At 40.7% G+C, this 25794-nt stretch overlaps 1 protein-coding gene across 1 annotated transcript; it reads right to left on the bottom strand.

Annotated features, from left to right (window-relative positions):
• Positions 1–705: 705 nt before the first annotated feature.
• On the bottom strand, positions 706–23947 carry tbc1d8 (TBC1 domain family member 8). The gene is made up of 20 exons (XM_008432308.2): positions 23540–23947; positions 16880–16990; positions 16664–16782; positions 16347–16575; positions 15229–15469; positions 13233–13440; positions 11458–11655; positions 8808–8957; positions 8550–8700; positions 6652–6866; positions 5717–5834; positions 4363–4648; positions 3880–4021; positions 3257–3355; positions 3098–3166; positions 2743–3013; positions 2594–2659; positions 2428–2514; positions 2222–2337; positions 706–1439 (listed from the first exon to the last, which is right to left on the bottom strand). The coding sequence occupies exons 1-20, from the start codon at positions 23664–23666 to the stop codon at positions 1068–1070; spliced, it is 3375 nt and encodes a 1124-aa protein (XP_008430530.1). The 5' UTR covers positions 23667–23947; the 3' UTR covers positions 706–1067.
• Positions 23948–25794: the final 1847 nt, after the last annotated feature.

Below are 25794 nucleotides of genomic sequence, written 5' to 3'. Positions count from 1 at the left end.
TGACTGGAAATTGACCAGCTCACTAAAAAAAAAAAAAAAAGAAAGCCCTATAGAGATTTGACCAACTTCACTGTTTTCACTCTCCAAATTCTTGATTGGAATCAGTGGAAAGGCATGTAAAAAACACAAATGTTTCTGAATTTATGTATAAATCAAGGCTTTTATTGGAGTATTATTCAGTGTGGACAGTTCCAATGTTAAGGTTTGTTTTGTTTTCATCAGTCCCCGCAATTAATATCATCCAACCTGTTCATGATTTGTACACACAACTTTTGCCAGTAAGACCCAATTTATGACATTTTCCGAACTTGAAAATATTTGACCATTTTTGCAAATGTATTTAAATCACCTTTAATCATCCTGCTCATCCCACAGACCTTCTGATTTATGTTTGAGGCCTGGAATGGTTATGGAAGAAGATTATTTTTTTTTTTTTGGTAGATTCCACCCGATTTCTGGTATTACAGAAATGCCACGTCGATGAACACGAGAATTTTGTTTAAGTTGATTCTGTCTAAAAACTTGCAGCAATCCCAGTATTACCATGTGAAAGTAGGACAGAAAGGTGTTTTTTCTGGCATGTAGAAAAGTTGTGTACCACTTATTTTACTGGAATTGTTGCTTGAACCATGGATGACCCGACACCTTGGTGAATCAATGACCTAATAAACGGTAAATGTCTCAACTTCAATGAAAAGAATTAAATTGTTTTAAAAATGTCTTTAATTAAAAAGAGCATCTGGAAACATTTCCTATGACAGAAACAGAAGCACTAAATGAATACAAAAACTTTTTCTTTTTTTTTTATCTGTCCCATCGATTGGTAAAATGTTCTGATAAGGCAGGCGGGTTGGTGTGATCAAGGAGGTAAAGTAATTAACGCTGTCAGAGTGTGTAAACGTTGTGGAGAGCGGCTGACTGGAGCGTGGTGATCCTGAACGTTTCCCCGCCGGGCGTCATCACAGAGGAGCTGCAGGCCGTTCTGGCTCAAGCCTGTGGGATTCACGGTACAGGTAAGGCCTCCGTCTTGATCAGACGTCGCAGACAAACCGTCGTCCTTCTCACAGTCACCTGGTCCCTTTCTGCAGCGTGAGCAAACCCGCCCGCTGCTGGTACTGGTTCTGTTTGGCCTGTGCGATTTTTTCCGTCAGGTCGGCCGGCTTCTCAAAGAAGTTCACCAGCGCCTGCTCAGTGAGCAGCGAGGCCAGGATCTGAGCGTAGCTCACCGTCCACTCGTCGTCGGGGGCCAGAGCCCCGTCGGACGACGGCGTGGGTTTCGCCGGCTTCTCCTCCGACGCTTTGGTCTGTTCGCGGTGACCGGCCTCGCCGATCTGCAGCACGAGGCTGGTTACCGTAGCGATGGCCTGGAAGAGGTCGTTCTCCTCCGGGTCGCCGTGGAACATGCTGTAGAGCGTCTTGCAGAACTGGATGAACTCTCGCTGGGAAACGAGAGCAGATGTTCGATTTTACCACAGGGTGACTTGTCACTGCGTAGCAACAAGTTACATTTACTGTAGTGACATTTTTATTACCTTCACAGCGAAAACTTTCAGCTTTATATGGGAATAAATGGATTTGGAAAAATGTTCCTTTTGCCCAATTTTGTTGTTTTCCATCTGAATTTTCATTTTGGTTTTTAAAATACCAAAATTTCTACAAAACCTTATATTTTCCATGTGATGCTGTAATTTGTAAATATTAAATGCTTTATGTTTTGATCAGTTACTCGGTACTAGAGTAGCTTTTTATTTAATTTTTTTTTACCAATTACCTTTTTGCTCTTACTCAAGTAATTTCTCAGACACTTTTTCCTTTTGCTTCAGTAAAAATAATTTAAAATAGCGCTACTTTTACAATTTCTGGGTACGCTGCCCACCTCTGCTAGCAGCTAGCTTCCACATTAGCGAAGGAACAAGGAACAGGCTGCTCGCGCATCCTTAAAAAGTCTTAAATTTGTGTGTCTAAAATATGGCTTTAAAATGTCCCAATTTGACCTTAAATGCATTAATCACAGGTCTTAAACTTCAAGTTTCTTTTTTCTTTGAACTTTTCTGCTAGGCAAAAGTTTGAGTCACACACAGACATCCTCACTGCGTTCTGTGACAGGAGGCCATGGCTAGCTTAGGCATGTTGGCCAGAGTTTAAAAAAGGTCTTAAAAAGTCTTAAACGCCATCTGCTGGAACCTGCAGATGCCCTGGAAGCAGCTCTCGCTTTCAGCACCTGATTCATCAGCGGCAGAGGTTTGTCTGCGTCTTTCTCCTTCTCCTTGACCAAATCCTGTAGCATCTGCTTCAGCTGCTCCTGGTAGTCTTTCACTTCTTCTTCACTTTCTGAAACTGCAAGAGCACATGTAATCAGACCTGGTTTATAAGAGAATGCATAAGGTATCTGAAGAGCCTTTGAGGGAAACGTGTGTGTTGGTGAACCTGGAGTCTCTTTGTTAACGTAGAGGGGCCTGTTGGTGGACAGCAGGGGGCTCCTGAGGGACGGTTCATCCTCGCTCTCTGACAGAGCTGCAGGCATGCAAAGAGCCAAGCGCATCACTCACAGTCCTGACAGCAACTCGCATTGTTTCATCAGCTTAATAATCACCTGGAGGAATGTGGAGGCGGTAGAGGAACCTTATTTTCACATTCAGCTCCTCACAGTACAGCGTGTCTGGAACAAAAAGGAAAACGTCAGGAAGGCAGCTTTGTCTTCAGACGATCGGCTCTAGAGCTGATGCGCTGTCTGCCGCCCACCCAGCCAGCTGGCGAAGTCCTTGAAGGTGACCAGGTTGTCCCGGTCCGGGGCCAGCAAGGTGAAGGTGCGGTTGGAGAGCGTGTCCGTGTGCTGGCTGCACCCGGACGGCCACGGCACCAGCAGCCCGTAGAGGCTTTTGAACTGCGGCCGGTCCAGCCGATACTGCCGCTCCACGAAAGAGTGACCGGAGTCGCCGTGCTGCCAGGCCGCGGCTTCTGCCGCCGCAGCCGAGCTGCTGTCGCCCCAGTACAGAGTGATAAAGTGCTCCGTCTGCAGGGCGGAGCAGAGGAGACCACTGTTTTTATTCAGGAGAGATCAGAAGATATTTTAATCCGAGGAGGAACGAGAGAATACCTTAAAGAGGTCGTACAGGTCGGACAGATTCTCAGGAGAGATGGAGACGTCCGGAGACACCAGGCGCAGCTGCACGGCGACACACCGCACAACGAATGTCAGGATGGATACAAAGATGTGCGTTTTATGTTCACTCAAAAGAAAAGATCAGCAGCTCACAGTGTTTTCCTTGATGGTGTCTTCGTGGGCCTGCAGAACCCGGACTCTGCGCAGACAGCGAAGACGCTCGATGTGCCGCACCGACAGGTCTCTGAATTTCTGTCAGGAGAAAAGATGATGAACAAACAACCTTTACACCAAGAAAATGTCTGATGTCTCACTGTGTAAACATGGTGCATGTCAGTAAAACTATTTAATGCAGGGGTAAAAGTGACAAAAAAAGAGGTAAAAAAAATCACTAACATAAGGAATTTATTTTACCCTTAGTTTGTCGTCACGTTTAGCAACTTTTCAGACGAAACAACAAATTGTGTTGGCCAAAAATGAATTTTAAGGATTTTTAAAGATCAGCACAGCTTAATAAAATAATACAAAAGTCATTAAACACAAAGACCTCAAAGAAAATATATGAACAAGTATAAAATAAAGAAGTGCAACAATAAATCTGCCCAGAGTTTCTCAATGTTGGGCGATACATGAAAAACAGATCTTCTCCTACATTTAGCAACTTTGACAAAATGGTGTCGGTCGGAATCAGGCATCTTAAAAATCAGCGATCGGCCTCAACCAGCCCTGATGAAACCCTTTAATAACATGATGTATAACGTTCTTTCTGCGCTCACCACCAAGGCCTCGCTGATGAGGTCAGTGATGTTTATGTGTCTCATAGCGGGAGCATCGGTGTCGCTGCAGCTGTTTTGCTCTGCGGCAGGCGGCGGCGGCGGGACACAAGGCGACTCTTCACTCCCAACCTGATCAAGAAAACTGCAGAGGAAATGATGATGAAGGAGCTTCAATCAAACATAAAACCCTTTTTTATTGTCCTTTTTGTCCTGCATGAAGTCATAAAGAAACCCAGATTTATCAATAAACATCCATCCATCCATCCATTTTCTTCCGCTTAACCGGGGTCGGGTCGCGGGGGCAGCAGCTTCAGAAGGGAGGCCCAGACTTCCCTCTCCCCAGCCACTTCTTCCAGCTCCTCTGGGGGAATCCCAAGGCGTTCCCAGGCCAGCCGAGAGACATAATCCCTCCAGCGTGTCCTGGGTCTTCCCCGAGGCCTCCTCCCGGTCAATAAACCTCAATCAGCTGAAATATCAACCCACCTGGTGAGGATCATGAGCGCCTGGCCATCGTCGGTGCAGGCGGACAGCTGCGCGGCATTGGCGTCCAGCACGGCCAGGCCCAGCTGGAAGATGGATTTGATGCCCTGGAAGAAGAAGCAGTCCACCACGCAGACGGCGCTTTGGAAGGGCAGGACGCTGAGGAAGAGGGTGAGGAACCAGGACAGGGAGACGGAGGACAGCGTGGACAGGTCCGGGACCTGCTCCGCCAACTCCGGCAGGCGCTCCCTGATCAGCTCCTCAAACACAGACTGGTCCACCTGGGCTCCTGTAGGGGCACGAAACGAGACGTCTTACAGATGCCACACATCGTGAACGATTTCAAAAAGTGACTAAAATAAGTAAATAAACATGAAGCTGCTACAGAACCGGTCAGTCAAGATGGTGAATGTGACGCATTTTTAACTTTGGCGGCTGGAAACGCATTTTGTTATTATTATTATTTAATTTACAGTTTAAAATGAACATTTTTTTTAACGAAAAGGAGTAGTCAGATTAAAAATAATGTTATTTGACCTTCTCTCAAAAGTCACTTTGCTTTTATCTTTGGGTATTATAGGAAAAAAAAATAACAAAAATTATATCATATCTTTGAAATTATACAGCACTCAAGCATTCATAACTTGTTCATAACATGTGACATGTTCGTCTTAAACCATAAACAAATAAAAATAAACTGAAAATAAATAAATTCTATGGTATTTCTTAAATAAACATTAACATTTTCTGATGAATGGATTTGTAAATGACAAAAAAAAGCCACAGAAATTTTATCTAAATAAAAAAGTTCTAGTTTTATAATATTTAAGAAACGAACATTTTTAGTTTTTTTCCAATTCTGGCCACTAGATGGCAGCATCAGCGCAACACCGGCAGCGTTAGTCAGAGTCCAGCACCAGATTCTGTATTAGCCCCATGAGCTCCGCGGTTTAGAGGCAGTGATACACATTTCATGAATTACACAGGCAGCTCATCACTTAGATTAACTTGTTGTTGTTTTTCCCTCTTAGATTTTTACTTAACAGGATAAAAATGACTCCTGCTTATTATTTTCCGTCCGATCTGAGCCACACGGCCGGGTTCTCGAAAAGCAATCATTGCTGCTTTAAAGATGAAAAGAGCCTGTGGACATTAAAAGGAAGCGGAAATTGTTTCAAAAGCACCTGGCAGGTCAAAAATAAACAGCCTGTGAAACACAGGAAATAAGCCTCTTCGTTTAAAGACTAAAAATAAGCTTTTCTGGGTGTTTTTGGCGTCTCGGAAGCAAGAGTTTAGAAAATAAAACCACAACACAATAAACATCCTCTGGTGGAGGAGTTTAAGACAGATGGCTTACCGATGACCCTGCGGTTAAAGTAGTCGGGCAGCATCCTCTCACAAACGGCCACCAGCAGCCAGAAAGCTTCTTCTTCTTTGGCGTATAGCAGCAGAACGGACGCGAGGATGTTCATGGACTACAGAGGAGGAGGAGAACAACGAGGGAAGAAGAAGAAGAAGAAATTACTCAAGACTGGACAACTCAAAACTCAAAGCTGGAGGAAGAAATTGGATTCAACATGACAGAGACCCGAGGAAAAACATATCTGCCAAAAATAAAATAAATACTACAAAAACTTCAGAAAACTTCACCAACTCAAATTAAAGACTTTTTAAGATCACTCTGAATGACATTGTATTACAACAGAAATGTACAATAGATAGTAGCATATTTTACGTAGCAGAAGAAGAAGTTTTTTGTGCAGAACGAATGAAACCTTGAACGGGCTTGGAACAGAAGTGAGCCAGTGGCAAAAATGAACATCGTCCAACTAATTTACACTTCCACAAAAAAATCTAGCTGGCTAGCTGGGTAGATAGCAGGGGTAAATTAGCAGCTAGTTAGCGGTAGCCACCACCACTTCGAGTCACAGAACGCAATAAATATTTCTGCATGCGACTCAAACGTTTGGCTAACGGAGAAGCCTCACAAGAAAAAGAAAACATATTGAATATGAGATTAAATAGTCCTGCCACCTCAAAAATTAAGACCTGATTAAAGTATTTAAGGCCAACTTATATTTTAATTATTCAGTTTGAGACGTTTTAAGGCTTTAGTATTACATACTTGAATGTAAACTTTTATCAAGGATGCGCGGGCTTTTTTTAATTCCACTCCACAATTAGAAACTACTTTGTATTCATTGTTGTATCAACGTTTGAAAAGGTTCAAGGAGAATAAGGACTTTAGCGTAGCTCTCAACGCTCAAGAACTGCTCAGTCTACATCTTTTACCTGACAGTATCCGATCTTCGGGTTGCGGTGAGCGTAGGCGGTGAGGACTCGCCTGAGCGCGGCGATGCCGGTGGGGTTTTGGAAGGCCGGGTGGTCCGGCAGCGAGCGGTGCAGGTCACGCTCGATCTCATCCGTAGCCAGGTTGCTGTGGCCCATCGACTTCTGCACCAGGCCGGCGTAGTAGCCCTGGTGGGAGTCCAGCTCGGAGCACGCATCTGCACAGAAACAGACGGGGAGACGAGAAAACAGCTCTCACTACGCTGAGGTCACGACAAGCTTCGCTGCACCGCCAAAGGAAGCGAGCGATGAATATGGCGCGGTTTCAGACACGCATGTTTTGGCTTCTGAACTGAAAAAGTGAAAAACAATGAAGAATTCACCGCTTCAGCTTTATAAGGCGGGCCAGACAATCAGGACAGGGCAGATTTTGGTGACGTCACACCGTTACTCTTTACCCGCCTCAGTATTCCCACATTTGGAAAATTACAGAAACATTGATGCCTGTTCCTCAGCTAACAGCAGATACTGTTTAAAAGTTACAATTTTGGAAACAAAACTTAATCTTTTCCTTGAAAACTTTTCACACTTTGATTTGGTGTAAGAGGAAATATTCAATGAAAATTTTGCATGACAGGTACATCTTCTACTCAGTTTCAGGTTTTTTTTAACCAGTTCTCCTTCACTGCTGGCTGAGGCTGTTTCAATACGAGGAAGTGTGACTGAACATAGGAAGTGACCACAGGACAAAATGAACCTGCCGACTTCAGATCTAGTTGGAAAGGTGCCATGGGCTCTGAATCTGAAGGAAAGAAGAGGATGTGAAGGTAAGAACCCATCTCCATCTGCACTTCTCTCTGTATGCAAACCCAGTCATTATAAAGTGGTTTTAGTGACATGAAACTTTATTGAAGAGCTCAAACTCTGCAGGAAAAACATTTGCAGGCCGAAACAAGCAAATGTTTTTTCCAAAATGTGCAGTGTCCTCAAAATCTTCCTCGCCCCACAGATCCATCTGGTGATGTTTAAAAAATAAATTCTTGCAATAAATTCAGATTTATTTTTGCAGTTGTACTGAAAATGTTGCAATTCGATTTCAGTTTCATCTAGGAACCTAAAAGCTGCAGTACATCGTTTTCCTGGGGTATAAATGAGCTGTGACACAGCACACGCAAAGTGTCAATTAAACTTTGAAATGCAGGTAGATTTTAAATAAAAACTAGTAGACTCCACAAAAAGACTGAAAATAAGTCATCACTGGATTGTTGAGCAAAATAATGATCCAGAACACAGAAACAAGTTTGGACATCGCAATTCGGAAAACTAATAAATGTAATAAACGTTTTAGTATTTTCCAGATGTTTCATCATCAGCTGATGCTACTGGGGCTGAAACAACCAGTTGAATTAATCGTGATTATTCGACTATCAACTAATTTAGTAATTGATTAATAAGGAGCATAAGTCAATCCAAAAGTGCACAAAAATTATACACATTTTGCATTTAAGATAACATTTATCTGTAAAATGTTCAACCCAAATCTCCTCGTGAGGCAAAGTTTTAGCTTCACCCAGTTCAAATTCACCAAGAGAACGCTAAAGTACAGCATTTTAGGCAATAAAATGTTTATTTTTCTTATTTGAAAAAGGAACTTAATTACTTATTTAGTTTAGTTGATTTGGTTAAATAAAAAATCTACAGAAATTTAAACATATCAATCGTGCGAATAATCGTGAGAATAGCTGATGACTAAAGTAATTTGTTGGCGCTCTAGATGCTACAAAAATGAAAACTTGATTTATTTTAACAGATGTGTAAATACTTTTTAGGTTGCCGAGTATCAACATTAAACCTTTAAAGTCCACATCCTTCCCTCCAGCTCTTCTTCGGCCTCCTCTTACCAGAAAACGTCATCCACAGCTCCCCTCGCAGCGACTCTGGGATCCCCATGGCGACCAGCTTCTGGATCTTCTCGGTGCGAAACATGTGAACGCCGCGGCCAAACTCCGTGAAATGGTCGTCCCACAGCCGCTCCTTCACGGGCTCCATGCTCTGACAGAAACAAACCAACATTCTTACAAACAAATGGAGTTTTTAAGAAACGCTGATTTAAGGGACAGCGGGGAATCACAGAGAGATTTTCTTCTTCTTCTTCTCACCTTGTTGCCGTTGTCTCCCGGCCGGCTCTGGTGGAAGGCCGTCATGAGAGCTTCGCTGTTGACGGTGTTGCGGAGGACCTGCTCCTCCACCTCCTCCTCGTCCGAGAGGCCGGTGTCATAGTAGAAGGTGTAATAGGGAGTCGGGGAGGACTGAGGGAGGCAGTGGAGATGTTACGTTTGAGTTGTGTCAGCGCCATTGAATTTTAGGCGTTCATTTCAGAGAGCAGCTGTTGTCGACAGGTTCTCAATTTTGAAATTAACAGAGGTAAATAAAAGCAAACCAAGCTGAAAGAAGAAATCCCAGTCATAAGGAGCAAACCAGCCGCCTCGCAGTCAGACAGGAAGTGATGATGTGAAACGGAGAAAAACTGCTTCAAAAGCAGAAACCTGCGTTCTAAATGTTCTAAATTACGTCTCCATAAAACAGTTTGCTTCCTCTAAACAGAAGCTTTACTGCAACAAAACCATCATAAAATATATATAAAATCAAAGTAGTTCTCTATCAGGTAGAGTTCGGTTAGACCCGGATGGTGAACCGGCCAATCACATGGCAGCACCTGTATGGAGGCCATTTTAGCATAAAATACCAATGAATTATTAGAGATATACGCAATATCTACAATTAAATTCTGGCTACTTTAAGTGAAGTCAGATATTAATTTAAGATATCTACAAAACATTTCTGAAGCATACATTTCAGACATCAACAATTAACTAAATTATAACTGACCAAAGAGCTAGTTTTTGTTTTGACAGTCATAATTCTAATTGAAGACATCTTTAATGACGTCAATATTAAAAACATATAAAATCTATTTTAAGATGGGAGATAAAAGTCGACTAGTGCAAATTAAATTGCAAATATCTTGAAAGTAAAAACCAGGCAAAACTAAAACGACGTCTCGAACATTTTTAATCTGAACATCTTTTCTTTTCTGATATCTTGACTTGACATTCTGATTAATTTGTCCAATAGTGGAATGTAGAAGATATATTTATAGCTCAACAAGCTGCCTGCATCTGTATCAAAAACTATCTTTTGTGTTTGCTCACAAAAGTATCTTAGTATTTGACATCTCAAGGAAATTTTCAATTTAGTCTCTGGTTGTGTGAGACATTAGAATATTAAAATTGCCAGAGCAAAGTCTGTCTCGTTTATGTTCGTGTATTTGGCCGCTGGATGCTGTCAGCGTATCGCTGCTATGAGAAGACGTGTGATCAGATGATGTGGTAAAGTGACATGATGTAGAGTTTATGGGAAAGAGAAGCGGTCCGAGTACTCAACTGTGTGGAACTCCTGTGGTAACGAGTCATGTCCTGTGGCAACATTTGATTGTTTTTTTTTGTTTGTTTTTTTTTGGTGATTTCAAGCATCTAATAATCAGCTAAAATATGCCACATGTGGAAAAAATGTTTTTTTTCACTTGGACTCTTATTCTTCACTACTTACAGATTCTTTGAGATTTGTAAAATGCTTGATTAAAAAAAAGATTAAATTTTTACTTTACCTAAAAATATTTCTGAAACCTCGCTGCGGTCCGTCCTCATGAACCTGCTATCAAGTATCGTCCTGCTTCAACCGCACAACGCATCTCAACACCGGTGCTGATTCATCCAACACTTTCATATCCTATGAAACGCCCGTCTGAACTTTCAGGTCTGCTTCTATGTGCACTTTTGTGGAATCTTAAGTTAACGAGGCTTTTGTTGCTTAATGGCAATTCACAAATTTAAAGAGAAAGCAGGATACAGGGATTTTTACTTTAGATTGTGCATTTTCAAGTTAAAAGCTCTTAGATATTATACTCCTATGTCTTCCGTGTTATAGGCATGCTGTGCCGTCTCTCAGGACTGTGTTTCAGACTGAATGCCTCCTGCAGAAATATCTTCTGCTGATATTCAATCCTGCTCTTCTTGCTGCTCGAACCTCAAAAAGGGTCTGATCTCGCTACATGAGAATCTCTCCATGAACATGGCACAAATGCCCCAAAGTCAGGAGTGATGCTAAAGTCATACATTGTATTTTCTGCAACTGTTGTCAGGTAGATTTACAACTTCACAAGAGGGAACAGGGACAATCTGCAAGAGCAAAAATAGAGATGTGAAATCTCACATTTTATGCCCGCTAAGAAAATTAAAGCATGAGAAGAAGAATTAAATGGCAGCAAAATATATTTATACAATCTGAGCACAGGAACAAACGTTTGAGAGGGAGCAGAGAATATCTGAGATTAAAAAAAAAACTGTTTCTTGATTGTGAAATATTTGAGCAAGAGAAGCACAATTTACAGCGTTAAATCGAAAACTAAGAATCCCACTTCATATGCTTCTCTTGCAAATGTCAAGTGTGTCAGAGTGGCTTTGTTGGTGTGTTTAACGCGGTTCATAATGAGGGCCTCTTCCTCTCAGCAGGTTTTAACTACTGCTGCTGTGTTTCAATTAAAATCTCAGATCTAAAGCTACATTAAATACATCTATATGCTCTCAAAGTATTGCTGATATGTGCACTTTTAGATAAACGGAGGTAGAAATGCAGCAACGACGAGATCCAAATGTGTAGCTTGGAACGCTGTGCGAAAAGCTCCGACGTGAAATAATTAAAGGGAAAGTAAATCACAAAACGGTGAAACGGTTTTGCTGACATTCTCACCACACTCCTTCTGCTGTCCTTCCTGCTGCGAAACACAGAGTGTTTCCACTGCAGCGCGCGCAGTCTGGAGTTCATGCTCTCCACCAGGTCGTCGCGGTCCTGCAGGTCGATCAGCTGGAAGGCCTTTTTGGTCCGCATGCTCACAATGACCGGGTTGGGAAGGGAGCTGGTGCTCTCTGCTTTTTCTATGGACAAAACCTGGTTGGGGGGGGGAATGAAAGAAAATGGGATCAATTTCTCCACATGGAACCTAAAACAGCAGATTTCTTCCTGCCTTTATGTGCAAAACTTGTTCTTAGTTACATGAACCCAACTGATGTATAAAACTTATTAGCATTTTAAAGAGATCAATATTGCTGTTTAAAATCCTACAGAGGATTTGATTATAATTCAAGAAATAAAAATAAATCCTAATATAACAGCTCTTCTAACAACGTGCGATAGAAGAGCGCACGTCGTTTGAAGAACTGAAACTAAATTGAGCACTAATGAAGAGCTCATTTAGTTTCAGCACTTCAGCTAAAACTAAATGAGCTCATCCTTATACTTTTTCCTTAAAAATAATTAAAATAGGGTGTGCTGTGGTGGCGCAGGGGTTAAGCACAAACCACAGATGGAGGCCTTAGTCCTCCTTGCGGCTGTCGCCGGCTCGATTCCCAGCCTGGCGACCTTTGCCGCATGTCTTCCCCCCTATATTTTAAATATCCAAAATAAACTAAACAATAAATAAAACTGGAAAATTTCTGAATAAATTTAAATGGGGCATGCCAAACTGTGCCCATCCGTTGGAAACCAGCTGATGCAAAAAATTAGTATCAGTGCTAAAGTAAGCTACAATGTACTCAATAGCATGTGGAGAGTCACAAGCATAATCTATTTGAAAAAAACTATTTGGAAGCTCCAAGGCTGATGGGAAATGTTTAACTAAGTTTTACTTAAACTAAATCCACCGACACCGTTTCCTCTTAGAGCTCAATCAGATAATTTAACTCATAAACCTTCTGTGAAAACGTGGCAGGTGTGAGTTGGCAAACATTGCCAACCACATGAAGGACCTGCGTGTTACTCTTTAACCAGCACTCGGCAAAGTAAACACAAAGTCTCCTGAAAATAAACTGCTCACATTAACAAGGTTTTGTTTAGATAAAAAGTTTCTCTGCCCACAGAGGTGCAGCAGTCGGGAAGAAATGAAAACTTCACAGGCTTCAATGGAGATGAGCATGAACAAAGGAAATCATACAAAACCAGAAAAGCATTCCTCTATACTGATTCAGTTCGAATGGAGTCACATGAAGGTGTTCACATTTTAAAGCCTCAACTTGTAGATGAGCAGATGATGGCCGGAAACAGCCCATCGATCAACTGGAAACTCAAATATATATATATATATATATATATATATATATATATATATATATATATATATATATATTTTTTTTTTTTATTTTATTTTATTTTTTTTTTGATCATAGTACCACCAAGAATTTAAAACTACTTTCACCCCTGCTTATAGTTGTTAAAGAGAAGTTGGAATGGGATAATACCAGTATAGGTCAATTAAAGCTTGACAAAAAGGCAGACTGGCTAAGATAAACTGTACATATAAACAATAAAAATGATTTCCGCATCTTTTCAAGCCTTGCACTTTGTAATAACAAAAAACTGTGTGTTGATTAAAAGCTGGCTTTTCTTCTGTAAGAACATCGTACAGTAATTATTTGGTCAGGTTTGTCCAACAATCTACATACAGAAGAAGACGACGACATGTTCGGTACCTCAGAGAGCGGGATGAGCAGAGTGCAGCTGCCCTCCTCTCTGCTGGAGAAACACAGATAGCTGTCGGTGGTGTAGAGCGTCCCGGCCGTGTGGGAGCGGCTGTGCGGCGTCCACACCGAGCACGGCGCCACCTCGTACAGCTTCTCCGAGCGCGGGAGTCGGTACAAGGCCAAGACGTACTGTCTGATTGCCTGTTCCTCCAAGATTCTGAAGGAGAGGAGAAGACGGTCACAGACAGGTGAACCTGAGAATTAGATCAGATTAAAAGTTTTGTGATTTTGGAAATAAAGGGGATACACTTTTTTAAGACCACTGTGAATGAAATTTAAGACCTGTGTCCCAACAGAAGTGTACAAAAGAAAATTTCATATTTTATTTTGTCGTATTGTTTGAAGTTAGCCGGTGGCAATGGTGAATATCATTCGGCCAGCTGGCAATAATTTACCCTTGCAAATTTTAGACACCAAAAGTTAGCTAGCAAGTGTTCATTAGGAGCTAGTTAGCGGTAGCATCATCATCATCGAGTCACAGAACAGAATAAAAATGTTTGAGTCGGATTGAAATTTTTACCTGACAGAAAAGTCCCGCAAGAAAAATAAATTACGACAGACTTACTGCAAAATTGAATGTCTGTGATTAAAGTATTTAAAGGGGAGGTGGATGGAGATACAGACTATATGATGCTGGAAGAAAACGAGCTTTACCTTCCAATCAGGATGGTGGCCCAGTCAAAGTTCAAACCTAAATCTTATTGAGAATCTGTAACAGATGCTCCCCTTTCTATCTGATGGAGCTTGAGCTTTTTTATTGTTGCAATTAAACAAAATATAAAGACGTTTGTGGTCTACTTTTAGTATGTTTCCGAAGCACGACGTCACCTTAAAAGTCTCAGCAACATTTTTATACATAATCTTTATTTTTTGTAGTTTTATTTTTGTGATATCCACTAGAGCAGTCGTCCCATTCAATCTTGTAAAAAGTTTAGTTTTATTTTTCCACACACCATTAAATCTATTAAAGTCACATTTAGTTTGACATTGCTTTCTGCTCTTCAAACACTTTTTCAGCCTTCGTGTCACTTTTTTATAAAGCCAGTCTCTTTATTGACTCTAAAATACAGGAAGCTTCTTGATTCAATGTCAGCAGAGGTTATGGCCCTTCAGAGTGCTTCCACTGTGTCGGAAGTGTCTGAACTGCTTTTAGATTATGAAACTTCCTGAAAGTATCATCATCTTATCAAATCAAAATGTTTTGATCTCTGAATTTCTCACATTTTCAATCTTAGTAATGCAGTGCGTTTCCATGTTTTGGGTGAATTTTTTCTTGTCTTTGAGTTTAGGGTACAAATGAAAACTTATGTGTTAAAAAGTCACGTTCTGAAAGGCTGATGATTAAGATTACGCTTGTGCAAGGAAAAGAAAAAAAAAAGTCAAAAAAATTGAAAGAAATGTACCTTTAGTGACTCAAGTTATTTTTTTATAGTTTCATAAAAAAAAAGATTAATTGCAATTTGGAATAATAAAATATAAAAATTGCTAATTATGTACAAGTGCAATATGTATCCATCTCACCGTTATCTTTTTTTGCAGCATGTTAATTTCCTAGTTCCTGTTTTCTTCCAGTTTGGCGTCTTTGTGGTCAGTGTGTGCAACCGGTTTATTTTTTTTCCTTCTTCCTTCTTTCAGTTTTGATCTCATGCTGAAATAGAAACCATTAAACCCTAATAATAACAACTTGCTTCAAAAGTCATTTGTTCAATTTTCCCTGGTGGATTCATTAGATTGTGTGCAGGTTTTAGTTGAGAGGCATCAGACTTTTGCTTGATATTTTGAACACATAACTGATGCAAAAATATTTTAAACCAATAAAAGAAGAAAATTATTGAATGTTTTTGGTATTAGACTAGACTCTGCCATTAAACTTCTAAATCTTTTTTTATTTTTGCGTCAGTCGTTCCAGAAGCTTCTTAAACAAAAACGCTGCAGCAGCCCTGACCTCTTGGTGATGCGTGCCGTCTGCTGCAGCACTCGGTCCAGCTCCAGGCCCACGCTGTCCAACAGCCGCCTGAGGGTAATGTCAGCCAGCTGACCCATGACCCCGAAGGCCTCGTCCAGGTTGAGGAACATGGAGAACTCCCTCTGCCGCTTTCGGGTGGTGACCCGGATGGCTTCGGTCATCAGAGCGGTGGAGACCCGCTCCAGCCGCGTCACCTCCGCCCAGGGAATCACAAACTTCACTGGGGAAGGCAGACGAGCATCGGGTCAAGCAGCTCCGTTAACATTAATAGAATATTTAGACTTTTTTTGCTCCGACTGAACCCTTGGGAGAAAGGGTTTTTCACACAATAATTCGGTAAATAAAATTGCAATCTGTCATTTTTTCAGCTGCCGAGACTTTTACCCTGCACTTGGTCAAACAAACAAAAGCTTCTGAAAAACTTGTTCCCCTCCTCGCCTGTGGTGGCGCTGCTCCAAGAACCTTTGAAGAAGGCAGTGAGAATAACTTCCTTCTTTGTGAAATAAAAACAAAAACGGAGCAGCATCAGATTTTAGCAGTGGCAGGATTTCTATTCTGTTGTTGGTAAAAGACCACAAATCATTTCTCCCGTTAGCGCTAGACCAGGGGTGGGCAATCCTGGTCCTCGCTACCTCTACGCTAGAGGTAGATGTCTCCTGATCCAACACACTTGAATCCAACAGCTGAATCACCTCGTCAGTGCAGTCAGGTTCTCTCTGAGTCCTGCTAACGACCTCATTATTTGACTCAGGTGTGTTGAAGTTGAGACACATCTAAAAGTTGCCCTCGAGGCCTGGAGTTGCCCACCCCTGCGCTAGACTCTCATGTTGTTTTGATTGTATTTACCCAGAATGCCCTATGCTGTAGTCTACTTAATGTTTTTGGAGTGGTCTCCAGTCCACTTGCATTCGCATGTTCATTCGAATCGTGCCATTGTTCACTTCAACCAGACCGAGACCGAGGTTTGTAGGTATACCAGAGTTCCCTTTTTTCAGTCGATTGAAAAGGTGCTCCAGTCTTTCTAAGTAAACGAACTAGAGTTTGACTAAAGACGACTAAACAGGGCTGGTGTGAACGCATCCGTTTGGTGCTCATACCTTCTTTTCCCAGCAGGAACGAGTAGAAGGCCATGTGGTTGACGCTGAGGTAGAGGAAGCCCTGTCGAGGCACCCGGCCCTTCCAGCAGCAGCAGGAGTAGTAGGTCACCAGCTTCTCTGACGAAGGGAGGCCGAAGTGCAGCTCAAACTTCAGAAGGGCCTCTCTGAACTTCTCTGGATCCTCCTCCTGGGCGGCCTGACGCCCCCGAACCTCCTCTGCGATGAGGCCCTGCACCGGACATCACCTGTGCTCGTTACCTGAAGCTCACACTTTGAGCGTTGTTTTTTTTTTATACAAACATGGGCGTGGTTCACACCTTGACTTTTCCCTTGACAAAGCTGGCAGCATCCTCTTTGTTCTCAAACACAGACAAAGACTGGAGCAAGTTGTGGACCAGCCAGTCCCAGTGCTTGTTCACCTCCTCTATGGCGGCTCCTGTTGGATGAAGCGGCAGAAAAACATGTCAAATGTTTTTGCACCGTGCTAGAAGCTAACAGACGGGAAATGGTAAGAAAATTCTGGTTCTACTCACCGCTGGCGATGACCCAGCTGACTTGGGAGTTGGGAACCTGCAGCAGGATGCGGAACGGTGTGACCCTGGCATTGGAGTCCAGCACCGTGTCCAGCGCCCCGACCAGGAGACCTGCAGACATCACAAGAAGAAGAAATTAAGTCCTGGATTCCAGAGGAAGATCTCAGTAGGATGTGATGTTCATTTTGATATTCATATTAAAAACTCATTCATGTAACATGTAACAGGCAACTCATACAAAGTAAACACCAACAAACTGATCTTTCATTGAGGAAAAAATTTAAATAATGAATTTAAGCCCATGTTTTTCTGTTAAAGAGCCAAATAAAGTTTTATGAAGTTGTGGTTTTGGACCTGCTAAACTTTTGTCACGGCCTACAGTCGATGAGTCAGCAGAAAGAGCTGGACGAACCAGAATATTCTCCAGGTATTAGGAGCAAAAAGTAATACAGGATTGTCCCTCCCACATCTATTGCTGCACACAACCAGAGTCTCACTTTTCCCTTGAAGAAAATTGAGCTTTTGAGAATATTTCTCCTTATAAAAATGCAAGCAGTCGTGATGTGGAAACTAAATAGTGTCATCCATGACTGAGTCAATTGTGGCATGTTGAGCAACTGGTAGTGAGATTGTTACATTAGCAAATAGCCCAACTAATATAAGCTTGTTATACTTCCAGTGGTCCTCTATGAAGAACGGAGCAGCAAAAATTAATATTACTTTACTAAATCTAATCAAATAAGAATATTTATGCACAAATTTGCACAAAATGCATGAGACAACCGGTTATAAAAAGCTAAACAACAAAAAAAAGAACAAAATGAAGGCGCTCTCAACGTCTGCTCATGAACCTGTTCAATAAAAATGCAGAAGAAGCAAGAATTTCAAATGAGGAAACGACTAGAGATTAAGCTTTGCTGTAAGGATGAACATGCTAAAAATGTCTCCAATCTGGTGCAGAGATCAGATTCATAGTCACCAGAAATGTCGAGTTATGATGACCGTTTCCCACACCAGATATTAACCAATGCAAGAAAACAAAGCATCTGATTTCTGTTCTAAATAACAGTACAGACGCATGCTGATGGAAATGCCGCTCGTGTCAACTGTTGATTTTATGATTTTCGAAGCTTGTTATGGATAAAAAAAATATTTGTAAAAATGAGCTAATTCATGTTTGTCATGGATTTGTAAAGTAAATACATTTGCTAAATGAAGACCGAACCCATGTTGGTTAATAGGTTCTAATTGTTTAGTAGCTTCTCCTAATAAAAGTCGGATTCAGTGAAAAGAAACCTTTAGGTCATCTGCTTCAACAGATGCTCAGAAGATTAAACTTCCCCCGCAAAAACTAATTTAAACAGTTTCATGGCTCTGAATTTTCAGGCGAATAGAAACGGTTCGCTTACAAAAGCAGCCATCAATGGCTAAAGTGCCTCTTTAGCACCTCAAAAGGCCACCATCATTAACGCATCAATGCAGCGCAGCAGTTAAATCGACAAACGGTTGGAAACGACCACTCTCGACTGACTGCTCCCTCTTCCAGCGGAGGGATTCGCTCTCACACTGCAGGTTTAGGGGCGGCTTCCAGGGTCTCTAAAAACAGGATGAGAGGCAGATTCTTTGGTTTCAGGCTCCTCTCCTGCAAAACTGGCCCTCAGTTTGTCCATGAGCCAGACATCCTGTCTACCTAGAAGATGCAGGATATTGAAATACGAGGATATTAAACCTACACTGCTTTATTTTTATCACATCAGTCACTAAAACCGTTATCTTAAACAATGTCGACTGGAACGGATTCTGTAAAATAGCTTTTTGAAATTGCAGCCGTTTTGAAATGGGTGTAAACCAAAGGTGTCCAAAGTGCGGCGCATGGGCCGTTTGTGGCCCTGGGAATGATTTTTTGCGGTATGTCTGCCAGGACAAATAGCTGATGCGGAAAGAAACTGTTAAAGAACATCTTACGGTGAAAATTTCAAGCATTATCAAACAAGATGATGCATGAAATTTGCCAAAAACATTATGCACAATTCAAAGACTACAACTTTGGAAAAGCATATTTTGTTTTTCATAGTATGTACAACAACAAAGATTTGGCAACTTTAACTCAAAAACAGACGTGGTAACGTGGCTCACATACAGTTATTGTTGCTAGAACTGCTGAAAATTGTCTCTAGACATCAAAATAGAAAAAGATTCACCCAACAATTTAGGATATTCTTTTTTACGTTCACATATCCTTTCGTATTTTCACAAAAAGCCAGACTGTTCTGGTCATTCCACTAGACTTAAGTTTATTGCTAAGCATGTTAAGAAAAAAAGTAGTGCGTGTTATTCTTCCGCAAAAACAGAGTACCTGGTCAGAGTTGATAAAAAGATGGATGGAGATGAACATGGCATCACCGCTTAGAGCAAAGTGTTTAGGTTTTAGAACAGCGCAGACCTAAATCTGACCTTCATGTTCACAAATCCTCTCTGTCCAGTCTAACGGGGCTATTTTACAAAAAATAAAAAATAAAAAAGGTAAAGTGGTTTCCTCTAGTCGTACAAAGCTGTCAGAGACATGCTGAAAGACTTGCAGAAAAACATGCCACTTCGTTTTGACTCAGAAGGGGTGAATGCAAATGCATGCTGTAGTTTTCAGATTTGCATTTGTAAAAAAAAAAAAAAAGCATGTAAATTCAGCAACATTTCCCTCCACTTCATAATTACCTGCAACCCAGGCTTTCTATTACATATAATCCAAATAAAATGGACAAATGTCAAACAAAAAACAAACAAAAAACAAAAACTCAAGCGCTGTGACTGCATGATGTCTCAGCATCGTTGGATCGAGCTGTAAACACTTTAGTGTCTGTCTTTACTGCAGGTCTCTTTCTACACCAAGGTCACACTTCAGTCAGCAGTGAAGTGTTACTATGGTTTAAACCAACAAACTCCAACATAAGAGGCCGTCTCTGTGCTCAGGTTTGCTTCAAACCCTTAGCGGTCTCTGAAACAAACCACAGTGCTACGTTTTAAGCCCCAGTCCAGCTCAACTTTAATCTCCGAGCCTTTTGAGCCGTCTGAGTTGTACCCAGAATGCAGCAGCTGCATTTCAAAGCTCTGATGACGGCACACGATGAAGGTGAGCAGATCTCCATCTTTGCTATTTCCACCCCCTCATATGGTCTGGTGAACGAACAAATTAAAACTGAAACATCTAGACAGAACAGGAACAGATCGGACATCAGGAGATGTTGAAAGCTGAGTGCAGAAATCTACAACAAGAAACTTTAACCAAGTACCACAGTTTAAGCAAAGTTTGCAGAAGTCTTTGCCAGCAGGTACTTAAGGCTCTCAGGCAAATTTAAAGCCCAACTTCAGTTTCTGAAGCTGCAGAGACCAGCAGCCTGGCAACACGAAACCATCTGTTTGCCACCACAACCCCAGAAAAGCTTTTACTCTGCTGAAAGAAGGAAACCCATCTGCACGCACCGACCGCCGCCTGAACGCGCCGCTGTGACGACTGAAACCCGAACGTCAACTATCGCGTCTCTAAGAAGCTAAATATAAGCTTTAATTTGTCTGCATTGTATCTGAGAATTAGACAAGATGGAGTACCCTTGACTTTAAGGGGGGAAAAGAGGGGAGTTGTATGAGATCAACAGGCTGAAAGGCTGCAGATGTTTCGCTTCCCAGCTCCTCTCAGCAGCCCTGCTGAATGTGTTGGTGTGATGCAGGGGCCCGAGGTTTGTTTTCACAGCTTTGAGAGAGAAACGCGCCTACATTTCAACCAGTGTCGCAGATCTAGAAACTGAAATTCTTCTCCAATCTTCTCTGTAAAACAGATCAAACGTGTTCATACGTTGGACAGAAAAGACCAGTAAAAACATTCATGTTTTTTCAAGCTTCGTTAAAAAGCTTAAGTAAATTTATTTCCTGATAATAATCTCACCCATTCTATTGCTGTTTGTTTGGTATAATTAGGGCCACACTAAAAAAAAAAAAATTAAGTAAATTACGAAAATAAAGTTGTATTAGTAGAATAAAGTCATAATAGGACTTTTTATTCGGAATAAAGTCATAAAATTATTACTTTATTTTGGAAATATTACAGCAGAGCCAGGGTTTCCCCCAGTGTATTATAAGCCTGGCGGGCCACCAGGCTTTACTTCTAGGCTAAGCATTGCTTATGTATTTAAGTTTTTTTTTTAATGTTTGCATTTTTTCAAGACTTTATAGTTGGTGTTCAGGTGTTAATGTTCCAATCTTTCAATAACACATGATTATCAAGTGATATTTTCAAATTTCCCGTCAACTTTGAACATTTTTTAACTCAAAAACACGACGGGCTGCTGGATGAATGACTGCAATGGCACCCAACCACTGGACTTAGCAAGTTTTCTTGAGAGTGTCGCCCTGACAACAGGTTTTCCCAAATTGTTTTATTATCCAACTCTGCTTTTAGCTTCACTAATACTCTACCAAACCTCAGAGGCCTTCACAGAGACACTGGATTCATACTAAGATTAAACACCACAACAAAGGTGGGCTATTAAAAAATAAAAAAAGTGATTTCTAAAGAAATTGGTTGCACTGGGATTTAATCAGAGGAAGAGTAAAAAGCAGCTAAGCACATACAGTGAAAACTTTTTTTTTTCAAAAACTTTAAGACTGTAGGATGTTCCTTCCTCTTGTCAATAATACATTATTTTGCTTTCATCAAATAAAATCCTCTGAAATGTGAGATTTTAATGTAAGAATTAATGGAAAACTAAAAGTTTTTTTTTTTTTTTAAATACGCTCATTTCATACTCTGTACAGTAGGTTTCCTTGTTTGCTACTGGAACGGGAAAACCAAAGCAGAGGACAATGAAATAGTTAATCCTGAACAACAAGACATCAGGACTTGACCTTTCACCCTTTTTGCCATGGGAACAACAGGAACAAACACATATTTAGTGAAGCCCAACCAGGAAGTTCCCACTATTCTGTTTTATGAGAGAGAGAGAGAGAGAGAGAGAGAGAGAGAGAGAGAGAGAGAGAGAAAAAGAAGCTCCAAATGGGATTTTGCAGAAGGAGGAAGATGGCACATAAAGAAGGCAGTGTGTGAAGTGTGTGTGCCGCTCATATGACTGTAGGGACCAACTTCCAGGGAGTCAGTTCAGCCCTGATGCACAGAAACCAATTAGAGAAAGGAAACCAGTTAGAGGAAGCGGCAAACAGGCCGCATTGTGACGCGCAGATGGACAGGCTGCATCTGTAACCAACACCTGGTTTAAGGAAAGCAACGTTTTCAGCCCCGTACAGCAAAGTGTCAGAAAAACTCCCAAACCCTGTTATTGTCTGATAGTGAATTACAGCTGGAAGTCAGTTTCCAAGGGGGATTTTTCACCGAAGCCACAAAGAAGTTCCAGTAAAGACAGTGTGTCTGGACGTTATTGTTGTTAACTCATAGTTTGCCCTTGCCTTGCAAACTCCTTGAACTTTTCACATCACCAAAAAGGCTTTAATGTATTTTATTGGAATTTTAAGTGACAGAGCAACAACAAAAAGCAGCACATACTTTTGAAGTAAAAGGAAAATTAGACATGAATTATACATTTTTCACTAGCAAAAAAACAACAACAAAAAAATCTGAAAAGTGTCTTGTGTGTTTGGAGATTTCAGGAAGACAACAAGCCTAAACCTACGGGGAGAAAATGCAATGAAATGGTTAAAAGGGCCCAGTCAAAGGCCGAAATTGAACAAAATAAAAAATAAAAAACTCAGTGGCAGAATTAGAAATATTGGTTTTCACAAACACTCCTCAACCATTCTAACTGAACTGGAAGTATTCTGATAAGAAGAACGAGCAAAAATGTCTCTTAGTTGCATAAAATGACTCGTTTAAAAGTATAGAGATTAAAATGCAAAAAAAAAAGTCCTGATGTTTGTGGCATTATTGTACTCTATATTGTGTTAATTTTTGAATCTCTGATTTTGTTTGAGCCCCTGTCCCTTCAATGGACAGAAACTTTAAACTGGATCACTGGATGAGGGTTCAGCTTTGCTCCATTGGTCAATAATTCAAGGAATGTGGGGATGACTCCTTACTCAAGGAAAGCAAAATAATTAAATCAGAAGCATGGCAGGCATGCTGATGCTCATCTAAATGATGATGTAAATAGGCAACAGTAGAAAAACCCGTTTAAGCAGGTGCTTCGGGGACTTCTCCTTTTGGTGTTGCAACTTTGACGTGCATAAGGACACATTTCTAAGTCCTCTTTCGTGTGTTTTGACCAGACTTCTTGTTTTGGGCCATTTCAACAGAGTAGGAGAGCAAAACACGTCTGGTTAAAAACTTTCCTGGCCTTAGGGCCAAGGACCAACGTGGACACAGCTAGGTTATGCATTAAGCTGTTACCTGTTGTCAAGAGGTCAGCTCCAGAGCAGAAGATAATCCTCCGAGCTTTGCTGGACTTTGATTTTAATAATCGCTGTAAACTGTGTAGTGCGTGAACCACACGCCCCGAGATTACCGATAGTCTACCTGTAAGCCTTCCTTCCACTTTTATTGTTTCTCACCTGCTTCCCTCCGGCCTCCACCCCCTCTGTAAAGCGCGTGCCCACCCTACAACACGAGCCTGCTCCCCTTCTGTTGCTTCTTATGGGCTTTTTGTGTGTGTGTTTGTTTACCTGTTATCTTATTTGTGTGCTCTCCGTGGCCTCTCCTCTTCTGCAGCAGGAAGAAGTCGTTGCTCCTTACGGTCACCCAGAGCTTCAGAGCGTTTTTCAGCAGAACTTCCTCCGGGTTCAGCCACATTTCTTCCAGCGGGGAGGAACCGGAGGAAGCCCTCCGCCGTGTCCGTCGGTGCTGCGGAGGAGTATGAAGATTTCCGCCCGTCTTCCGGCTCCGGGAGCGGCCTTTGCTGGGGCTAAAGCGGAGGGTTTCGGGGTTTATCCATGACTATCCCGCTCGCCTGACAACAGCAGGCTTCGGACTTCCTCGCCTCATACGCGTCCGCTTGCTTGCAGCCTCTCCCCCACGACTTGCAGCAGCTGTACACACTGTTCGAAGATCGTCTATGTGACACAACGACGTACACGGTTACTATATCAAGTGAAAGTTTTTGTTTTGTTTTTGTTTTTGTTTTTTTATCAGCACCCACAACCTCAGTAAATAGTAAATACTAAAAGAACCTGATCGTTTTCTGAATAATATTTCAAAATCAATACAAAGATTTTGTTTTGTTTTGTTTTTTAACCACAATTTATTTTACACTGACTTCAAAAATCCAATATGGCCGTCTTGCATTTAAAACATACAACCAGAGTAAAAATCTTTTACTCGGCTTTCTTTCATGAACATGTTACTGTAATGTTTTAAAGTACAACAATATTGTATAGAAGCTGAATTTGCCAGGTTTCAAGTTAAATAAATCCACTCTTTTTTTTTTTTTACTCAATCTCAAAATACAATATTTCTGCTTTGCATGCAAAAGCTGATGACAGAAAGTTGGTGACAGAAAAATATTTCAGATTTTTATTTTAAAATGGCTCTACAATAGGTTCTACAAAATCGATGAATATGTGATTGAAATAGAACACAGGCTAGTACTATTATTATTATTATTATTATTATTATTATTATTATTATTATTATTAGAGCAGTTTGTTTAACAATCCATGATTATGAATGTAATCATTAATTGTATTTGGGATTGAGATTGTTTTAAAAAGAATGAGAGCATAATTATGGCCAAACACTTCCCAATAGCACAGGCAAAAGAAGAGGGGAAATGCAAAAAATATATTTTTTTAAATTATTTCATAACTGAAAACCAATGCTATATTTGAAAAGTTGGAAAAGCCATTACTTGAAATGTCCATCTATTTGTAGGTTCATTTATGCGTGGCTCCTGAAAAATAGTCAGAGTGATAGGTCTTCATTCTCTTATCCTATCATTTTCATTCTACCGACTTTCCCTTTCGCCAGTTCCGCTTCAGATTTATTGCCCCTTCAGTGACTGGATTTTCACTGTATTCTTTTTCTCGTTGTCACACAAACATCACTGTAAAAACTAAGCTCAATAACGCATGTGAAAAATATTTGGATAGTTCAAAACAGATTAGCCGTAAAGCGTATCTGAAGACGCAGTGTTTGTGAGTCGCTGTATAATATAGATTAAAATCAGAAACTATAATAACTACTGGAAGTAAAAATGTTTCAGACTGGAAATGTATTCGAAGAAAGGTGAAAAGTGCGTAAAGCCACAACATCCTGTTAGGATTTTCTGATAATAATACTTTCATAATGATTACAGGAAAACCCAAATATTGTCTATTGAGATTATGTCATCTGTTTTGCTTTTATCTATAAGAGGCTGCCAAGTCCATGCCAATATCAAAATCATATTTAATTCGTACTTATCAGTGTGTCTTGCTCATTGGATGACAGCCCAAGATATGTGATTTACAATCTGACACTTTTGTGATTAAAAAGTATTTAAAACATTTTCCATCAATGAAACAAAATCAACTTGACAATTGGAGAAACAGTTTTTATCAGTTTGAAAGTTTATCTGTATGGAAAAAAAATTGTTGCAAATCATTATGGGATTATAGCATCTTAATCTCAATGACCTCTCCATACACAGAGTAATCGATGCTGAGTAACATTACTGCATAATCAATTTTAATTATTGATTTGTGCATGGATGTTTTTAATTCTAGATATGTAGCAGTAAGTTGGTCAATTAAAAAAAATACTGATTGTCAGTGTCGCATAGTAACGAAGTAAAAACACTTCACTACTTTACTTAAGTATATTTTGGAGTACTTCATACTTTCCTCGAGTATGAAAATTTTTGATAACTTTCACTTTTACTTCACTATATTTCCAAACTTAATTGCATACTTTTACTCCGATACATTTTCAATGTGTGGTTTAG

The sequence above is a fragment of the Poecilia reticulata genome, chromosome 2 (assembly GCF_904066995.2).
Source record: "Poecilia reticulata chromosome 2, P_reticulata-male-v2, whole genome shotgun sequence".
Taxonomy (NCBI): Eukaryota; Metazoa; Chordata; class Actinopteri; order Cyprinodontiformes; family Poeciliidae; genus Poecilia; species Poecilia reticulata.
Note: the sequence above shows the minus strand (reverse complement) of the source record. Positions and strands in the feature narration are given on the sequence as shown.